The 15,807-nt window shown below is 37.5% G+C and overlaps 1 protein-coding gene across 1 annotated transcript in view; it reads right to left on the bottom strand.

Moving 5' to 3' along the window:
* ORC2 (origin recognition complex subunit 2) overlaps positions 1-15,807 on the bottom strand; it is a 52,955-nt gene that overhangs the window by 12,657 nt on the left and 24,491 nt on the right. The window contains exons 9-10 of the mRNA XM_036758220.1: positions 9,720-9,818; positions 6,153-6,262 (exon numbers count right to left, since the gene is read on the bottom strand). Coding sequence (XP_036614115.1) covers positions 6,153-6,262; positions 9,720-9,818 — 209 coding nt within the window. The remainder of the gene's footprint in view (positions 1-6,152; positions 6,263-9,719; positions 9,819-15,807) is intronic.

Here is a 15,807-nt window from a genome sequence, read left to right as displayed (position 1 = left end):
ATTTCTATGATCACAACAGTAAGATATGTCAATGGAGCATACAGTGGAACACTGCTTTTGTCAGTTGTGATGCTTCAAAGACAATACTTCTCCTTTGAGAATATGCACCCAGGCATCCTTTCTCCAACAACCCCACAAAAGGTATCTACATTCTCTTTCACTAAGGATACCCCTCTGGGGCACAGACTTTTCAGGGCAGGTAAAGCCAGGGATATATAATTTTTAGACATATAAACATCAAAAAAGCATAAAGAGAAGCTGAATCATTGAACCAGACAAATAGGTATGAGAAGAGTTGGTTTGTTTGTTTGGTTTTTGAAATCAATCCAGATCATATCAATGCTTCTATGCCAAGGCTATAGGTCTGAATGAGAAAATTTGTGAATTGAAATATATGGCAGCAAAGAATGCTAAGAGAGCTGGTAAATGAGAAAATAATCAAAAGGCTACAGTGATTCAAGCTACAAACTTTACAGAAAGGATAGGAAGAAGTTTGGGCACTTAATTTAACAAATACCTTTAAAGCAACTACTTCATGAAAATTACTGTGCAAGGGGTTGCATAAAGAGATAGCTATGCTACAATCCCTGCTCTTAAAGAATTACAATACAGAAAAGGAAACAGGACATACAAAAACATAATGCAAAATAGAATATAAATATACAGAAGAGTTACACAAGGCTATGCCCTGCCTCCCCGGAAAAGGGAGAGTCAAAAAGATCAGCAAAGAGCTGCTTTTCTTTAAAAAATGGAAAGTAACCAAATTGAGAACAATCTCCAGAGTACTTTTTAAGATTTACAAAGCATTTTCCTTATATGTCCACAAAATAACAGATTTTGTTCAATTCTACTGAACATATATTTTTAAAGCAAGGTATGACCACAGAAGAACGAAATGTAGCTGTTAAAGGACTCTAAGAGCAAAAGAGATTCTTTGAATACACTAGAGAGCAAGCCAGTTAGAAAAACAATGGGAACTCTTAATTAGGGCTTAACAAATCAGCTTTTGATGTAGGAACCAGTCCTAAATGAGAGAGAGAGAGAGAGAGAGAGAGAGAGCGCCAGCACGGGAGAGGGAGGGAGGGAGGGAGAGGGAGAGGGAGAAGGAGAGAGAGAGAGAGAGAGAGAGAGAGAGAGAGAGAGAGAGAGAGAGAGTGTGTGTGTGTGTGTGTGTGTGTGTGTGCACGCGTGTACACGTGTATAGGTTCCTACTGCTGTATATTCAAGGGTGCCAACCAGGGCTTCTGATTTTTTCTGCTACTGTGATGGTAAAGCCCCAATATGAAATGAATAAAAAAGATGAAGCATATAGCTATACCAGTAGGTGCTTAGATGAAACTGGGCACCATTGTAACAGACCATTAAATCCTACTCATGATGACTGAAGAAAAAGGTACACTCATGGACAAAGAAGAAATGGCTAAGACATGAATGAAGATTTCTTTCAATCTTTATAAAGGATATCAAGGGGATTTCTACTCTCACATTGTCTTCTAGAAGCAAGCTAGAATGGGAATTGTTTAAAAGCAATCAATATTAAATATATTTTAAGATGTAAGATGTAATGAAAGAAAGGATGTAATGAAAATCTATAAAATCGTGAATACCACAAACGAATATAAATTTTCTTCAATTTATCTTAAAATAGTAGGAAAAGGAGAAAACCATTAAAACTTAATCATGTGAAGTTTAGAGCAAAATAAAAGTAATACAGTAAGTAAATGAAAAAATAAAGTTAATCAAATAAGTGGTACTGAAAGTATGATAAAACAGATTCAAAAGGAGGCTGAACAATTTATGAACTACAGTCACAAATGGCCACCAAGAAAAGAAGAGTTAAAGCTAATAACAGAGAAGACAACTCCACAGGCAGAATGCAATTCCTATTAGAAGCCCAATGATTATCTTTACTTACCCCATTATTTGTCTGCATGGTTCTACATGTGAACATCCTTAATTCAAGGAAGGAAAAGAGGATTTTCTGGACACCAAGAGACAGCATATTGAGCGAGGAGGGGAAGAATGCGGTCTTGTGGAAAAGGTGCTAGACCTGGAGTCAGGGTTAGGGTTTGGACCAGGACTAAGCTCTAACACCAACTACTTCTGGGACCTCTCTGAGCCTCAGGTTCCCCAACTGTGAAATGTAGGGGGTAAGGGAGTAAGTAGAATAGGGTTGACCACATGGCCTCTTTGAGCTCTAAATCTATGATCTTATGATCCTGTGGCATATAGTCCAAATTCAATCCAACAATTATTAAGCGCCTACTCCGTCCAAGGCACTATACCAGGCATTAAAATACAAAGACAAAAAAACCCAGCCCTCATAACCTGACATCCTACTGAAGAAGAGACATCCAATATGTACAATCAGGAATGCTGTCTTCTAGAAAAGGTCAGGATATGCGGGAAAGCCCCTTAAGACTTGTCAAAAATGAGGACTGTTACCCACTACTGAAAATTTACATGAAAACAAAAAATATTTAGACTCCTAACTCATCCCCATCCAGTAATTTATGCCAGGCACCTTGAAACCTGCCTTGCTAGAGACCCCTTTCTCCTTGCCTGAAACAGCACCTTTTTGTAGATACCAACAGTTTTCCTGCATGAGGAAGTTAGTTCACTCAGCTCTGGAAGTTCCTACCTAGGGGCAAACAGTCCAGATTGGTAAATGAATAAATGCAAACTCACCTAACCCACAACAGACCATGCTTCACATCCCATTCATCCATCCACCCTAGGTATCTTGCCATGTGCCTGGGAAATACACCCATAGGCTTCCTTCTCCACTTCCCCATGTACAATTTTCTTCCTTTTGCTCTGAAAAGGGTAATCACCATTGAACTTGGAAAGTTTTATGTAGCAATGAACTGCCTTCTGACTCCATTCACCATGGACCTTCCTAGACACTAATCACCTACATATGTTGCCTCCCTCATTAGAATATTAGAATTAAAAAGCTCTTTGAGGGCAAAGACTGTCTCACTTTTGTATTTTTATCCCTGGAGTTTAGCACAGTGCCAGGCATATGGCGAGTACTTAATAAATACTTTTTCAGTCATACATTCATAACTATCATTAGATGAGTGAATTTGTTACAGCGATTTCCGGAACCCAAGAGGAAGGGGAAAGGAGTTCATTTTTTCCTGGTTGTGGCTAACCCTCAGAACCACTTCCTCTGATGGTCCAACTTCACTTGCTGGACTATCCTGTGCATCCTACTCCATTCCAAACTGAATTTGTCCCAGGTGCAAGAATTCCACATTATGCCTCTAACTCTAAAAGCTTATAAGGTCACGGGTAAGAGACTAAAGGACTTAGGAACACAGGAAGGATTTTCCTCTCTTCCTAAGTTGAAAACATTAGAATATGAAGTAAAATATTTGTTGAAAACATTAGAAAATAAAGTAAGACATCGAACATAAACAAACTGGCTAACAATATGTTAGAGACTGAGATTTAGTTTTCTGGACCATATAAACACACAAATAAAGGGCTCTTGGCTGAGTACATATAAGGAAAGTAAGGAACTATGCATCTGTCTGCAGACTAGCTAATCTAATTAGGTAGGCTTTAAACTTTTTAAAGGAAGGACAAATTTGAAAAAAGCCCAGAATCAGCTTCTAAAAACCAGATTATCAGTTATAGAGTGCAAAAGGTATGACTAGAGCGAGAAAAGCAACAAAATTTACCTACTAAGCTGAATATAAATTGCAAAGGCCAACAAGTATAATATAAAAATAGCACTTAGAGGTGCTCAGTGATCACAAGAGACAAAGTACATAAAAGCAGACAGAAATATTTGCTGGTTTGTATGTCTATACATAATTGTTTGGACTATGGATAATAATGAAAAAAAGTGAGTAAATATAAGCAAATAGGTATCAGTGACATGTGGCAAGGTGTGATTCATGACTATAATTAGTGAGTATATCCTGTTGAGAACAAAAAGAATAGACTGGACAGAATAAGAGACAGGAAAGCACTGTATAATAAAAATTACTCACTTGTGTGCAAGTCCACACACCTAAAGAGGGACATATGGTGGAGAATATTTGGGTGAGGAACAAAGGGAAGATAAAACATGGCAATATAGTGATGATACACTGTAGCTAGTAGGTCAGCTGAAGGAACTGAATGACAAGTTCTGGCTGCAGAATACGAAGTAACCCAAGAAGTAGAATAAGTATGTTGTGATAGAGACCCTCCACCCACCTGTCTCTATTAAAAGCAAAATCAACGATAAATTCTGGATTTACTTTGTTGATGATTTTCTCTGTCAGACCATGCACACCACCACAGAGAATGATGAGTACAGTACAATTTGAAACTTAGGCTTCCAACTTCCTATTCTCACTTTTTTCTGTTGTTTGATGACTTCAGACTTTTTGGTACATTCCTACTTTCTGGAGCTTTTCCATTTTCTGAACCCAAAGGCATTAAAGCCCTCACCAGTAAAGAGCAGTAAAGCCGTCCCATTAGCGGTCTCCACTCCTCGCAAGAGGGCTTTTGATCAGGGATTCATCTTTCTAGCAAGCTGATGAATTTCTGAACCAACAGTCTCGTCTTTTCTTTTTCACTACTGAGAATCCTTGGACTTGCTAATGCCCATGAAGCTAGTCCAAGGGCTAAGATCAAAGCTAAAACTGATTCTGACAATAAAAAAATCAGTAGTGTCTATGAGGCTAGTATGGCTGGACAGAGAGCTCATCAACAAACTCTCAGATTTAAAAGGTATGAAAAGCAATTGATACAAAGGCAAATAAGTTATGGATGACTCTAAAACAATGGCATGTCTGAGAAGAGCATTAAGAACACTAACACATAGGAGGCACTATGGGGAAATAGTCCTGACCAATTAATGGAAAGTGAACACATGCTGACATAGTAATTTGAGCAACAATTCTAATTTGTAATTATAATAACGACATATAGGTTTGGAGAAATCACCCCTCAGGAGATGGGGTAAGGGAACAAGGAGAGGAGGAAAAGCCAAGGAAGGCAGGCTAACAATGGTTTGTGAAGGCAAAATGATTGCATGTCTAGTAGAGAACTAGAGGTGTCCAGATTTTACTGGCCCTAATATTTGTCTAATACTTTAGTTAACCCAAAAGTAAGGAGTTGGAGTAGGCCCACTAAAGCAGGTGAAACTTGTCCAGGGGTTGGGGGTAACAATGGAAGCCCACACTCAAGAAACTCCGGACAGGTCTTGCGTTCTGCAGCAATAGGTACCAAAAAAAAAAAAAAAAAGACCATTCTAGTACTATATCAAAAGATGCCACAATAGAACCTGCTTCTGGGAACTGAGAAAATAGAACCAGACAAGGCAAGAAGGTAAACAACTTTCAAAAGGGCCAAAGACTACAACCATCCAGAGTGGGGTGAGGTGGTATAAGACAAAAATTCCCAAGGGAGTAAGCCCAGAAAGAAAATATTCAGTACTTCCCAGGGAAAGGATAGACTTCCACAGGCCCTAAACAGTGGTTGAGAGGAACTGATCCTGAAAGGATTGAAGACAGGCCAGATTTTGATAGGCCACACTGAGAGTTGGAGAAGTAGGTTTCAGAGAGCTTCAAAGGATGGTCAATTCCACAGTCACAGAACCAGAGCTCAGTTAATATTAAGGCCCAGACCAAGAAAAATTTTAAGAGGGTGGGGAAAAAATAAAAACTATCTTATAGCAGTAGGGACTCAAGATTTAACCATAATAACATTTGCACCCTATGTCATTACATACCTTCCCATGTGACATTGGGCCATCTGTATCACTTTACCAGATCACAGATATAGAGAAGTCAGGGATATGAGAAATCACCTAGTCCAACACTCTCACTGTACAGATGAGGACACTGAAGCCCGAGGAAAGAAAGTGATTTGCCCACAGTACAAAGCAGCAGAAGTGGGATTTGAACTGGGGACCTCTGACTCCAGAGCCAATGCTTTCTCCACTGCACTCCTCTGCCCCTCAGGTGCTTCAGTCTTTCCACTTATTAAACAGGGACAAGAGCTGTTTTGTATACATTTTGTGTGGTTATTTACAATACACATGGTTTATGCATAAAACAAAATAATGCATAAAATTGCTCTAAAGTAAGAAACACTGTACAAGCACAAATTCAATTATTCCCATAAGCATCTTAAAGCATCATACTTACTGTAATTGTAACATCCACTTGTGAAATAGCTGTTCGTGCTGTTCGTTTAATTGTTTTAACTCAGCAGAAAAGGAAGGAGAAAACTTGCTCAACAGGTTGTGCAAAGTTTGCTAAAAGGTAATAAAAGAAAATTAACCCTGGGTTTACATATATCAAGTGAAAACAAAGGTAAGAGATTTTCATACTTAAACATTCACAGGTGACTTGGTTTCATAAAAGGACATTTTGCAATTAGCATGTTAATGATGAGGAACACCTTGCTTCTGAATTGCTTGAGGATCCCTTAAAATAATTTCTTTTCTAAAATAAACACTTCACAGTTGTCTATATATGAATTTGCCAGGAAGAGACAATACTGCAAGGAATTTCTGTCCGAGTTACAGTAAAAGCTCATTACTGTAAACAAGTGATAAAAATGCTTGCCCTAGGGACACAAACTAACTTTGAAAAAGACTATTAAAAACCTAGAGGGTTTGGAAAAATATATAAAAACTTAAGTCAACCGTCTAATATAAGTAATTCAAAGAAATCCCTTAGTCCTATCATTTCTAAACAAATTTCACTTATTTTGGGAGGTGGGGAGAGAAATTATTGAAAGGGGAGGTCTGGACCTGTATTTCATTACAGTAAGGAAATCCATCCTACCTCCCCTACCTTGAAGAAACTCAACTGTTCTGGCAGTGTGGTAAATTGGAAAGAGCACTGTTTAAAAAAGGAGACTAAACTGTATCTGACAGCCATGACCTGTGTGACCTTGGGCAAGTCACCTTACCTACCTTGGGCCTTAATTTCCTCACATGTAAAATGAAAGAGTTGGATTAGATAGTGTCTAAGGTCCCTTCCAGCTATAATTCTATGATCAAAAGCAGGTGAAGCTAGCCATTCCGCAGCCAAATCTCATCCATGAGAATCCTGGCAAAAAGTTATGAAACCACCACTATCCTGCCCCAATGTCTCTGCTAACCTCCAGTCTCAAATCTCCAACTACCTTTCAGGTATCTTGAACTGGATGTCCAGTAGACATCCTAAACCATGGGTGGGGAACTTGTGGCCTCAAGGCCACATGTGTCCTTCTAGGTCCTAGGGTTTGGCCTTTTGATTGAGTGCCAAGTTTTACAGAACAAATCCTTTTATGAAGGGGATTTGTTCTGTGAAGTTTGGATTCAGTCCTTGAGGACCTAGAGGGCCACCTGTGGGCTTCACACCAAAGGTTCCCCACCCCTGTCCTAAACTCATTATGTTAAGAATGGAACTCATTACCTTTCCCCCTAAATACTATCCCCCTCCTACCTCTATCTCTATTACTATAGAGGGCAACACCATCCTCCTAGTCCCTCAGGCTCACAACCTAGGTGTCATCCTGGGTTCTTCACTCTCTCCCCCTCTCCATACCCAAGTTGTTGCAAAGGCCTGTCATTTTTACCTTTTCAACATCTCTCCAACATTCCCCTTCCTCTCCTCTGACATTGCCAACATCCTGATACAGGCCCTCATCACCTCACACTTGGATTATTGCAATATCCTGTGGTGAATCTGCCTGCCTCAAGTTTCTTCTCACTCAAAACCATTCAGCCACCAAAGTGATCTATCTAAATTAGAGCTACTTAAACTTTTTCCACTCAAGACCCTTTCAGCGCTTCATAAACTGTGGGTCTCGACCCCATATAAGGACACAACCCACAGTTTAAGAAGCACTAAATAGATCCAACCATGTGACCCTCTATTCAATAAATTCCAGTGGTTCCCTCTTGCCTCCAGGATCAAAAACAAAACACTGTTTGGCATTCAAAGCCTGTTACAACCTAGCCTTTCCTACCTTTCCAGTCTTCTTATACCTTACTGCCTAATACAGACTCTTAGATCCAGTGACAGCAGGCTTCTGGCTGTTCCATAAGCCTGAGAGACATCTCTCAGTTCTAGGCATTTTCTCTGGCTGGTCCCCACACCTGGAATGCTTTTCTTCCTCAACTCTACCTACCGGCTCCCCTCACTTCAAGTCCCAACTAAAATCCCCATCTTTTACAGGAAGCCTTCCCCAAGCCCTTTTAATCCTTGTGCCTTCCCTCTATTAACTGTTTCCTAATTATTCTGTATATAGCTTGCTTTTTATCTATTGGTTTCTGTGTTGTCTCACCACTTACACTATAAGCTCCTTGAGGGAAGGCCTATCTTTTGCCTCTTTTTACATTCCTTAGTGCTTATCACAGTGCCTAGCACATAGTAGGTCCTTAATAAATGATTACTGATTGACTGATGTGTGCCACTACCATCTTTTCAAGTATACTCTGATACCTCTAAAAGGTCTTCTTTAATAGTTAAATTTTTTTTTGAACCCAAGATTATCACTAGGCTGCATTTGTGAGGCCACATCCAACAAAAATACCTTCTTGTACACCAGATACCATATAACTGAAGACTAACAAGATCAATTTTCTTTCCTAGCCTCAGTCCTTCTGTTTCTTATTTTTTGAGCTGAGAGGGATCTTGGAGAACATTTGTCTGGGTGATTAGGAAACTAAAGCTCCAAAAGGTTAAGTGACATCTCATGTGTGTTCCTGACACCATGGTACACCAAGCACAGCCTTTCTGTTGCGAAAGCTTCCCGTAACAGGAAAGCCTCTGACAAAGGTTACTTTCAGTTCATTTGCTGGTTACCTTTTAGTATGAGTGAATTTCATTCAAGAAGTCTATTTAGACTCTAAGGCATTTGGATTATAAGCCTCTTATTTCTAACCAAGGAATAAAAAGCTTTGAATGGAATAAACCCATCTAAAGAAATTTCAGGCATTTTAAAACAAATGGAGAAAAAAATTTGGAATGATAAGAGGCTCTTCTTTGTTCCTAAAATCATATTATGTGAACTCCTAAGTAAAACCTGAAGCTTTACCAGATTTGGACCATTCGTGGTAGGTAGTTTGGTGGAAGGTTGTCCTTCAAAAGGGAGGGCACAGACCAGGTCATTTTTATCTCTCTCTCCCCAGCAGGGAGATAAATGCTTATGTGACTGATCTTCAGTCTCTTTCCTTCCTATATCCAAGACAATCAGGGAGTAACTGAACGCAAAACTTAAGAACCAACAAAACTCACCTTTTAAAAGAGGAAAAGAGTGGAAATACCCAGAGAACTTCAGAAACTATGTATGTGGTAGGAAGACATATGAACAGAGGCCTAGGGTTCCTCAGATAGAGTATAAAAACTAGGAAAAGACTTTGAAACATTATGAAAATCCATGGGTATAGCTGAATAATAGGGAATAAAATGTATAAGATATAATGGAAAATATAGATACCAATGCTGAGCATAGGTATCGCAGAAATAAAGGCAGGAAGAAACCCCTAAAATTTGTTCTGTCTAAAAATAATTTTTTAGTCATTTTTGCAAATTTCTTACTACTTATGCCTAATTACCATGCAACACAATAAAGAATGTGAGAATCAATAAATGTGTTTCGTGGTAAGTTATCTAGGCTTAATTTGATTACATGTAATTCTGTTCACCCTCCATGGCTTGCTGCTCCCATATAGATCCATTTTTAAAATGTTAAATTGAATGGTCCTGGCAACATACCTGATCCATTTTAGTTCTTTTTAGTTTCTGCAATGTTCTGTCTGAGGTTAAAACTTTTGAACTGCTGTGAGCTTCAAAATATTCTTCTACTAAGTCAGTCTGAAAAAATAAAGAGAACAGTCAGTTTACAGTGGGTTCAGGCTAATCTACATCATTCAAAATGTTAACAGGAAATTGAAAACATATGGAATTATTTTTCTTATCCAAGAAAGAATTTTTTAAAGGCTATAAATTAAAAATATCCACACTCTCTGCTAAACCACAACTTTCTGCTTAAATCTTAGGAATATAAAAGACTTAATCATTTTGTCTCTATTAGTAGTAGATGATTACCAACACATTTACAATCTCCACTTCAGGTTGAGGATCATTTTTACTACTGTCACTAAGAGTTTTAATGGAATACTATTGTGTCACCAAAAAAAATGACAAATGGGAAGAATTCAGAGAAATAAGGGAAGGTTTATATGAAGTGATTCAGAGTGAAGAGAGCAGAACACACACACACACACACACACACACACAATATGACTATAATAAATGAAATCAAACTCCCACGGATTGTTATGTGCTCAAAGCCAGTTCTTTCTCTACCAATGCAGATGGCAACTAGCCCTTTGTGTATAACTCTCATTCATGTACAGAGAGGCTCCATCCACTACATGTGCTGAGGTCTTTTTCTTATGCTGTCTTGATACTGCATGGATGCCGGTGGAGCACCTATCTATCCTACACTCTCACTGTGTGACTGACCCAGCCTTTTTAAAGGTCATATACTTCTGTGATGACAACCCCTACAGCCTTTCATTATTCTTCAGATGATTCTTCAGATATATAGTATTTCAAGATTTGTGGCCATAAAATATCACTGGAAAGCTTTTAAAAACATGAGCCAGAAAGAGATCAAAGAGGTTAAAGACCTCTAAGAACAAAAGCATTTAAGTGGCATTTTCATGGTAGCAAGGAACTGGAAACTGAGGGGGTGCTCATCAGTTGGGGAATAGCTGAACAAATAATAGAAAATGAATAATGGATTATTTCATCATAAAAAGTAATGACAAAAGGGAAAGTTTCAGAAAAACCTGGGAAGACTTGTAAGAAGCATACTATCCATTACTTAACAGAGGTGACAGACTCAAGGTACAGAATAAGACATACATTTGTGGACATGGCCAAGGCAGGAAAATTTTTCTTTGTTTGACAGTGCGTATTTGTTACGGGGTTTTCTCTTTCAGTGGGGGGTGGTGTTGGTGGCTAACCAAGGTAGGAGGAAGAGGAGAGTAGTAATATGGTTGGGAAAAAAGAAGTGAAAAAGAAAATAGGGTCATTAAAGCATTTTTAAATGCATAAGAGGAAAAGAGAAAGATGTCCAGAAGGAAACACAGACAGGCAAGACAGCTTTGAAAATTATGCTGAATTTATCATATACCTAAAAGAAAAGCAAACTGTGTAAGAGATTTGCAATTTAATATAGAATCCTCTTTTCTTGTTTTACTTTATATATGGACATGCTTATTTTTAGTTGGAAAATTCAAAATTTTTAAAAGTCTTCTACCAAAAAATAAAACAAACCCATAGGTCTCTGTTTTAGGGGTAATGTTAGAATAACATTTGCCAGCAATATAGCAGAATGAAAGGTTACAGTGAACGGGTACAGTGATATATTCAACAATGTGACAAAAATAAAAAGGCATCAAGTAAATAAACAAAAAGGTTCTAATCAAATCTAGCAGTTATACATACACTTCAAAAAAATTAAGAAATGCATCAAATTAAGTAAAAGAATAATCATCAACAGGGAAGAAATGAAAAATTGTGGCAAGGTAGCCCCCAAAGAAAATCAAAAGTTAAAAAAAAACTTCAAAAAAGCTAAGGCTTTGCTGTTACTATGGTGACGTTTTTGGGGGGGAGGGGAAGATTTAGTCATCATCATCCTATAAATTCTTTTTTCCCTTGAATCAAGGCAGGATAGAGTTCAGATGAGCTGAATACAAAGGAGCTTTTCATTAAAACCCAAAAATGAATAAAAAAAAACTAATCAAATCCAGTAGCTTATTTCAAAAAATTAAGAAATGCATCAAATTAAGTAAAAGAATAATAATCAGCACAGAAGAAAGGAAAAATTGTGGCAAAACAGCTTCCATAGAAAATTAAAAGTTAAAAAAAAATTTCCAAACAGCAAAGGCTAGACACTATTTGTTTCAGAGTAGAGAATGAAGAAATGACCAAGCAAAAGAAATAATATGAATAAATACTATAAGGTAAAAGAATTCCAGGGTATACACACCTCTCCTGTCAGATTGGCTAATGTGACAAAACAGGAAAATGACAAATGCTGGAGATGCAGAAAAATAGGAAAATAGGAACAGTGTTACATTACTGGTGGAGTTGTGAACTGATCCAGCCATTCTGGAGAACAATTGGGAACTATGCCCAAAGGGCTATAAAAATGTGCACTGACTCACCAATACCACTTCTAGGGCTGTATCCCAAAGAGATCACGCAAGTGGGAAAAGGACCTGTATGTTCAAAGAGATTTATAGCAGCTCTTTTTATGGTGGCAAAGAATTGGAAATCAAGGGGATGCCCATCAACAGGAGAATGGCTAAACAAGTTGTGGTATATGAATATAATGGAATACTATTGTGCTATAAGAAATGAGATGCAGATGGATTTCATCAGAACCTGGACTTATATGAACTGATACTGAGGGGAGCAAAACCAGGAGATCATTACACATGGTTACAGACACATGGTATCTGTGATGACTAACTTTGATAGACATGGCTCCTCTCAGTAATGCAAAGTTCTAAGACACCTCCAAAGGACTCATGATGGAAAGAGCTGTCCACATCTGGAGAAATTATGGAGTCTGAATGCAGATTGAGGCAAACTATTTGCTCTCTCTCTCTTTTGTTTTTGTTTCTTCTTTCTCAGGGTTCATTCTATTGGTTATAATTCTTCTTTACAACTTGACTATTGTGAAAATAAGTTTAATGTGAAGGTATATGTAGAACTTATATCAGACTGCATGCTGTCTTGGGGGTGGGGTAGAAGAAGAGGGAGGGGGAGAAAATTTGGAACTCAAAAACTTGTGGAACTGAGTGCTGTAAACTTAAAAAAAAAAAAAAAAGGTTAGGTGAATCGCCCAAGGTCACAGTCTAACTCTACTGCTATATTTGCTTTACCTCTCATTTTTTTTTTTTGGAAAAGCTTCTGGTATTTTTACAATTTAAATAATACTATCTCTTCTTTTAGTTTGCATTTTGAGATTATGTTAAGGAAGTATGCTTTGTCATCTACAATTTTTGATGGGATTTTAAGATAAATGAATGTAATAATTAAAAAAAAAGAGAATTCCAGGGTAAAAAGAGAATCACATCAGAAAATATAAAATTTTCATAAGGACTCCAAGAGTAGTTAAAAGGCCTAATAAAAGAAGGAAAAGAGAAAAAGGAAAAATAGTGAAATAGCCTAGAAGAGAAGTTGGGGAAGTCTTAGCACAGCAGTAAATATTCTTTAAAACAAAACAAAAATTTTAAAAAGAAACTCAAAAATTGAAGATACAACAATATAACAGCAAAGTCAAAAGAGAAAAAATTGGAGAAACGTGATTGCTAAAGATGTAGGACTGCTAAGTCAAAGAAAAAAATATCGTAAGCAGCTAAGAGACATATCACATACCATGGATTCTAGTTCCAATCATTTAGAACTTGTACATAAACCGCAAGAAAGGAAAAAATATCAACAAACCTCAGAGAACATCAAATCCATCCTTTTATAGATGAGAAAACTGAGGATGAAAGACCTGCTTATACTATGACTATGCTCTACATCTAGTAAGTGTTTAAGGGAAAATTTGAACTCAAGATCTAACTCCAAACCTATTACTGTATCTGTACCACCAAACTGCCTCAAATAATGTAATATGAAATATTGAAAGGTGAAGAAAGCTGAACTGCCACCAAGAATAACTTATCCTGCAAATGTGAGGATATGTCTACAGGGAAAAAAACTTTTTTAACCCTATCATTGAAGGAAAAGTAAATAAATTTGAACAAATAGAAAGAGCTAAGTGATGATCAAGTGCACATATCCTGAAATGAAGAGAAAAGACTGTCTCTAAGCATTTAAGGTAAAAGCTACACCTTGTGACTTTGTTTAGCCAGACCTCTTGCCAAGTAAACTCATTTTGTATTCTATTACTTTCCACTGTTTTATGAGGTAATACTACTTTTAATCTTCCATTATCCTTTTCCTATCCTTGCATTATCCTATCTTTTAAGATTTTATAACTATTGTGCTATAAGAAAGAATGAGCAGGTGGACTTCAGAAAAACCTGGAAAGACTTACATGAACTGATGCTGAACTTACACGAGCAGAACCAGGAGAACATTGTACACAGTTACAGCTACATTGTGCAATGACTGTCTTTGACAGACTTGGCTCTTAGCAATTCATGGTTCTAAGATAACTCCAAAAGGCTCACGATGGAAAATGCTATCCACATCCAGGGAAAGAACTGCAGAGTCTAAGTGCAGACTGAAGCACACTATTTGCTCTCTCTTTTTTGTTTTCTTTTGTTTCTTCTTTCTCGTGGTTCATTCCATTGGTTATAATTCTTCTTTGCAACATGACTAATATGAAGATATATTTAATGTGAATGTATATGTAGAGCCTATACCAGACTGCATGACGTCTTAAGGAGGGGAAAGCAGGGGGAAGAAAATTTGGAATTCAAAAACTTGTGGAAACGAATATTATAAACTAAAAATAAATAAAAAAATTTTAAAAAGATTTTATAAATCAATTTATATTCTAAGCTAGTGTGGCCTTTGACTGCCATAACTCTGCTTGGCAAATCCAGTATTTCTGGGATTTAAATCAGCTCAATTTAACTGCATTACTGAAAAAATGTAAATAAGTGCTGCCTCAATGTTTAATGGGTTATAGAAACCCATTATAGAAAGGCAGCTAGATGGCACACTGGATAGAGTACAAGACCTGAGTTCAAAAAATGCTTCAAACTCTCAGTTGTATAACCCTGGGCATGACACTTAAAATCTTAATCTGCCTCAGTTTCCTCATCTGTAAATAGGATCGATAACAGTACCTACCACCCAAGATTACTGTGAGGATGAAATGAGATAATATTTATAAAGTATTCGACAAGCCTTAAAGTGCTATATAAATGCCAGCTATATGAGTTTCTTTTTTAAAATTCAATTTTATTTTATTTTCAGGTCCAGATTCTCTCCCTTCACTTCTCCACCACCCCCACCCACTGAGAATGCAAGAAATACAAAATCCATTATAAATGTGAAATCAAGCAAAACAAATTTCTTCATTAGCCATATTTCCTCATCCACCCACCCCCCCCACACACACAAAGAGCAAGATTGGGGAGGGGGGAGGAGAGAGAGAATGTGCTTCATTCTGAGTCCTTCAATGCTCTATCCAGAAGTGGCTAGCAGGTTTCATCAAAAGTCCTTTCGAAATGTGGTGGGTTACTGTTTGATCAGAATCCCTAAGTCTTTCATAGTTGATTATCTTCACAACATTGCAGTTACTGTATACATTATTCTGGTTCTGTTCACTTCACTTTGCATCAGTTCATACATGTCTTCCCAGGTTGCTCTAAAACCATTTCTTTCATCATTTCTTATTCTTAGCAAAATAGTATTCTATCACATACACATAACACCATTTGTTAAGTTGTTCTATAATTGTTAGGTATTCCCTCAGTTTCTGATTCTTTGCCACCACAAACAGAGCTGCTATAAATGTTTGTACATAAGGATCCTTTTCCTTTTTCTTTCATCTCTTTGGGTTATAGACCTAATAAGCAATATTACTGTGTCAAAAGGTTATGTACAGTTTTATAGCTTTCTGAGCATATAAGAGGTTACTGTTAGGATTCTTTTATTCTTCTCATTATAGCAATTGATTTACCTTTTGGTTAAGCTTTTGGAGGGCAGCTCAGTGGTAGAATGCCAGGCCTGAAGTCAGGAAGACTCATCTTCCTGAGTTCAAATCTGTCCTCAGTCACTTACTAGCTGTATGACCCTGGGCAAGTCACTTAACCCT

Source organism: Trichosurus vulpecula, chromosome 4 (genome assembly GCF_011100635.1).
Source record: "Trichosurus vulpecula isolate mTriVul1 chromosome 4, mTriVul1.pri, whole genome shotgun sequence".
Lineage (NCBI taxonomy): Eukaryota > Metazoa > Chordata > Mammalia > Diprotodontia > Phalangeridae > Trichosurus > Trichosurus vulpecula.
This window is presented reverse-complemented; position numbering and strand designations above follow the sequence as displayed.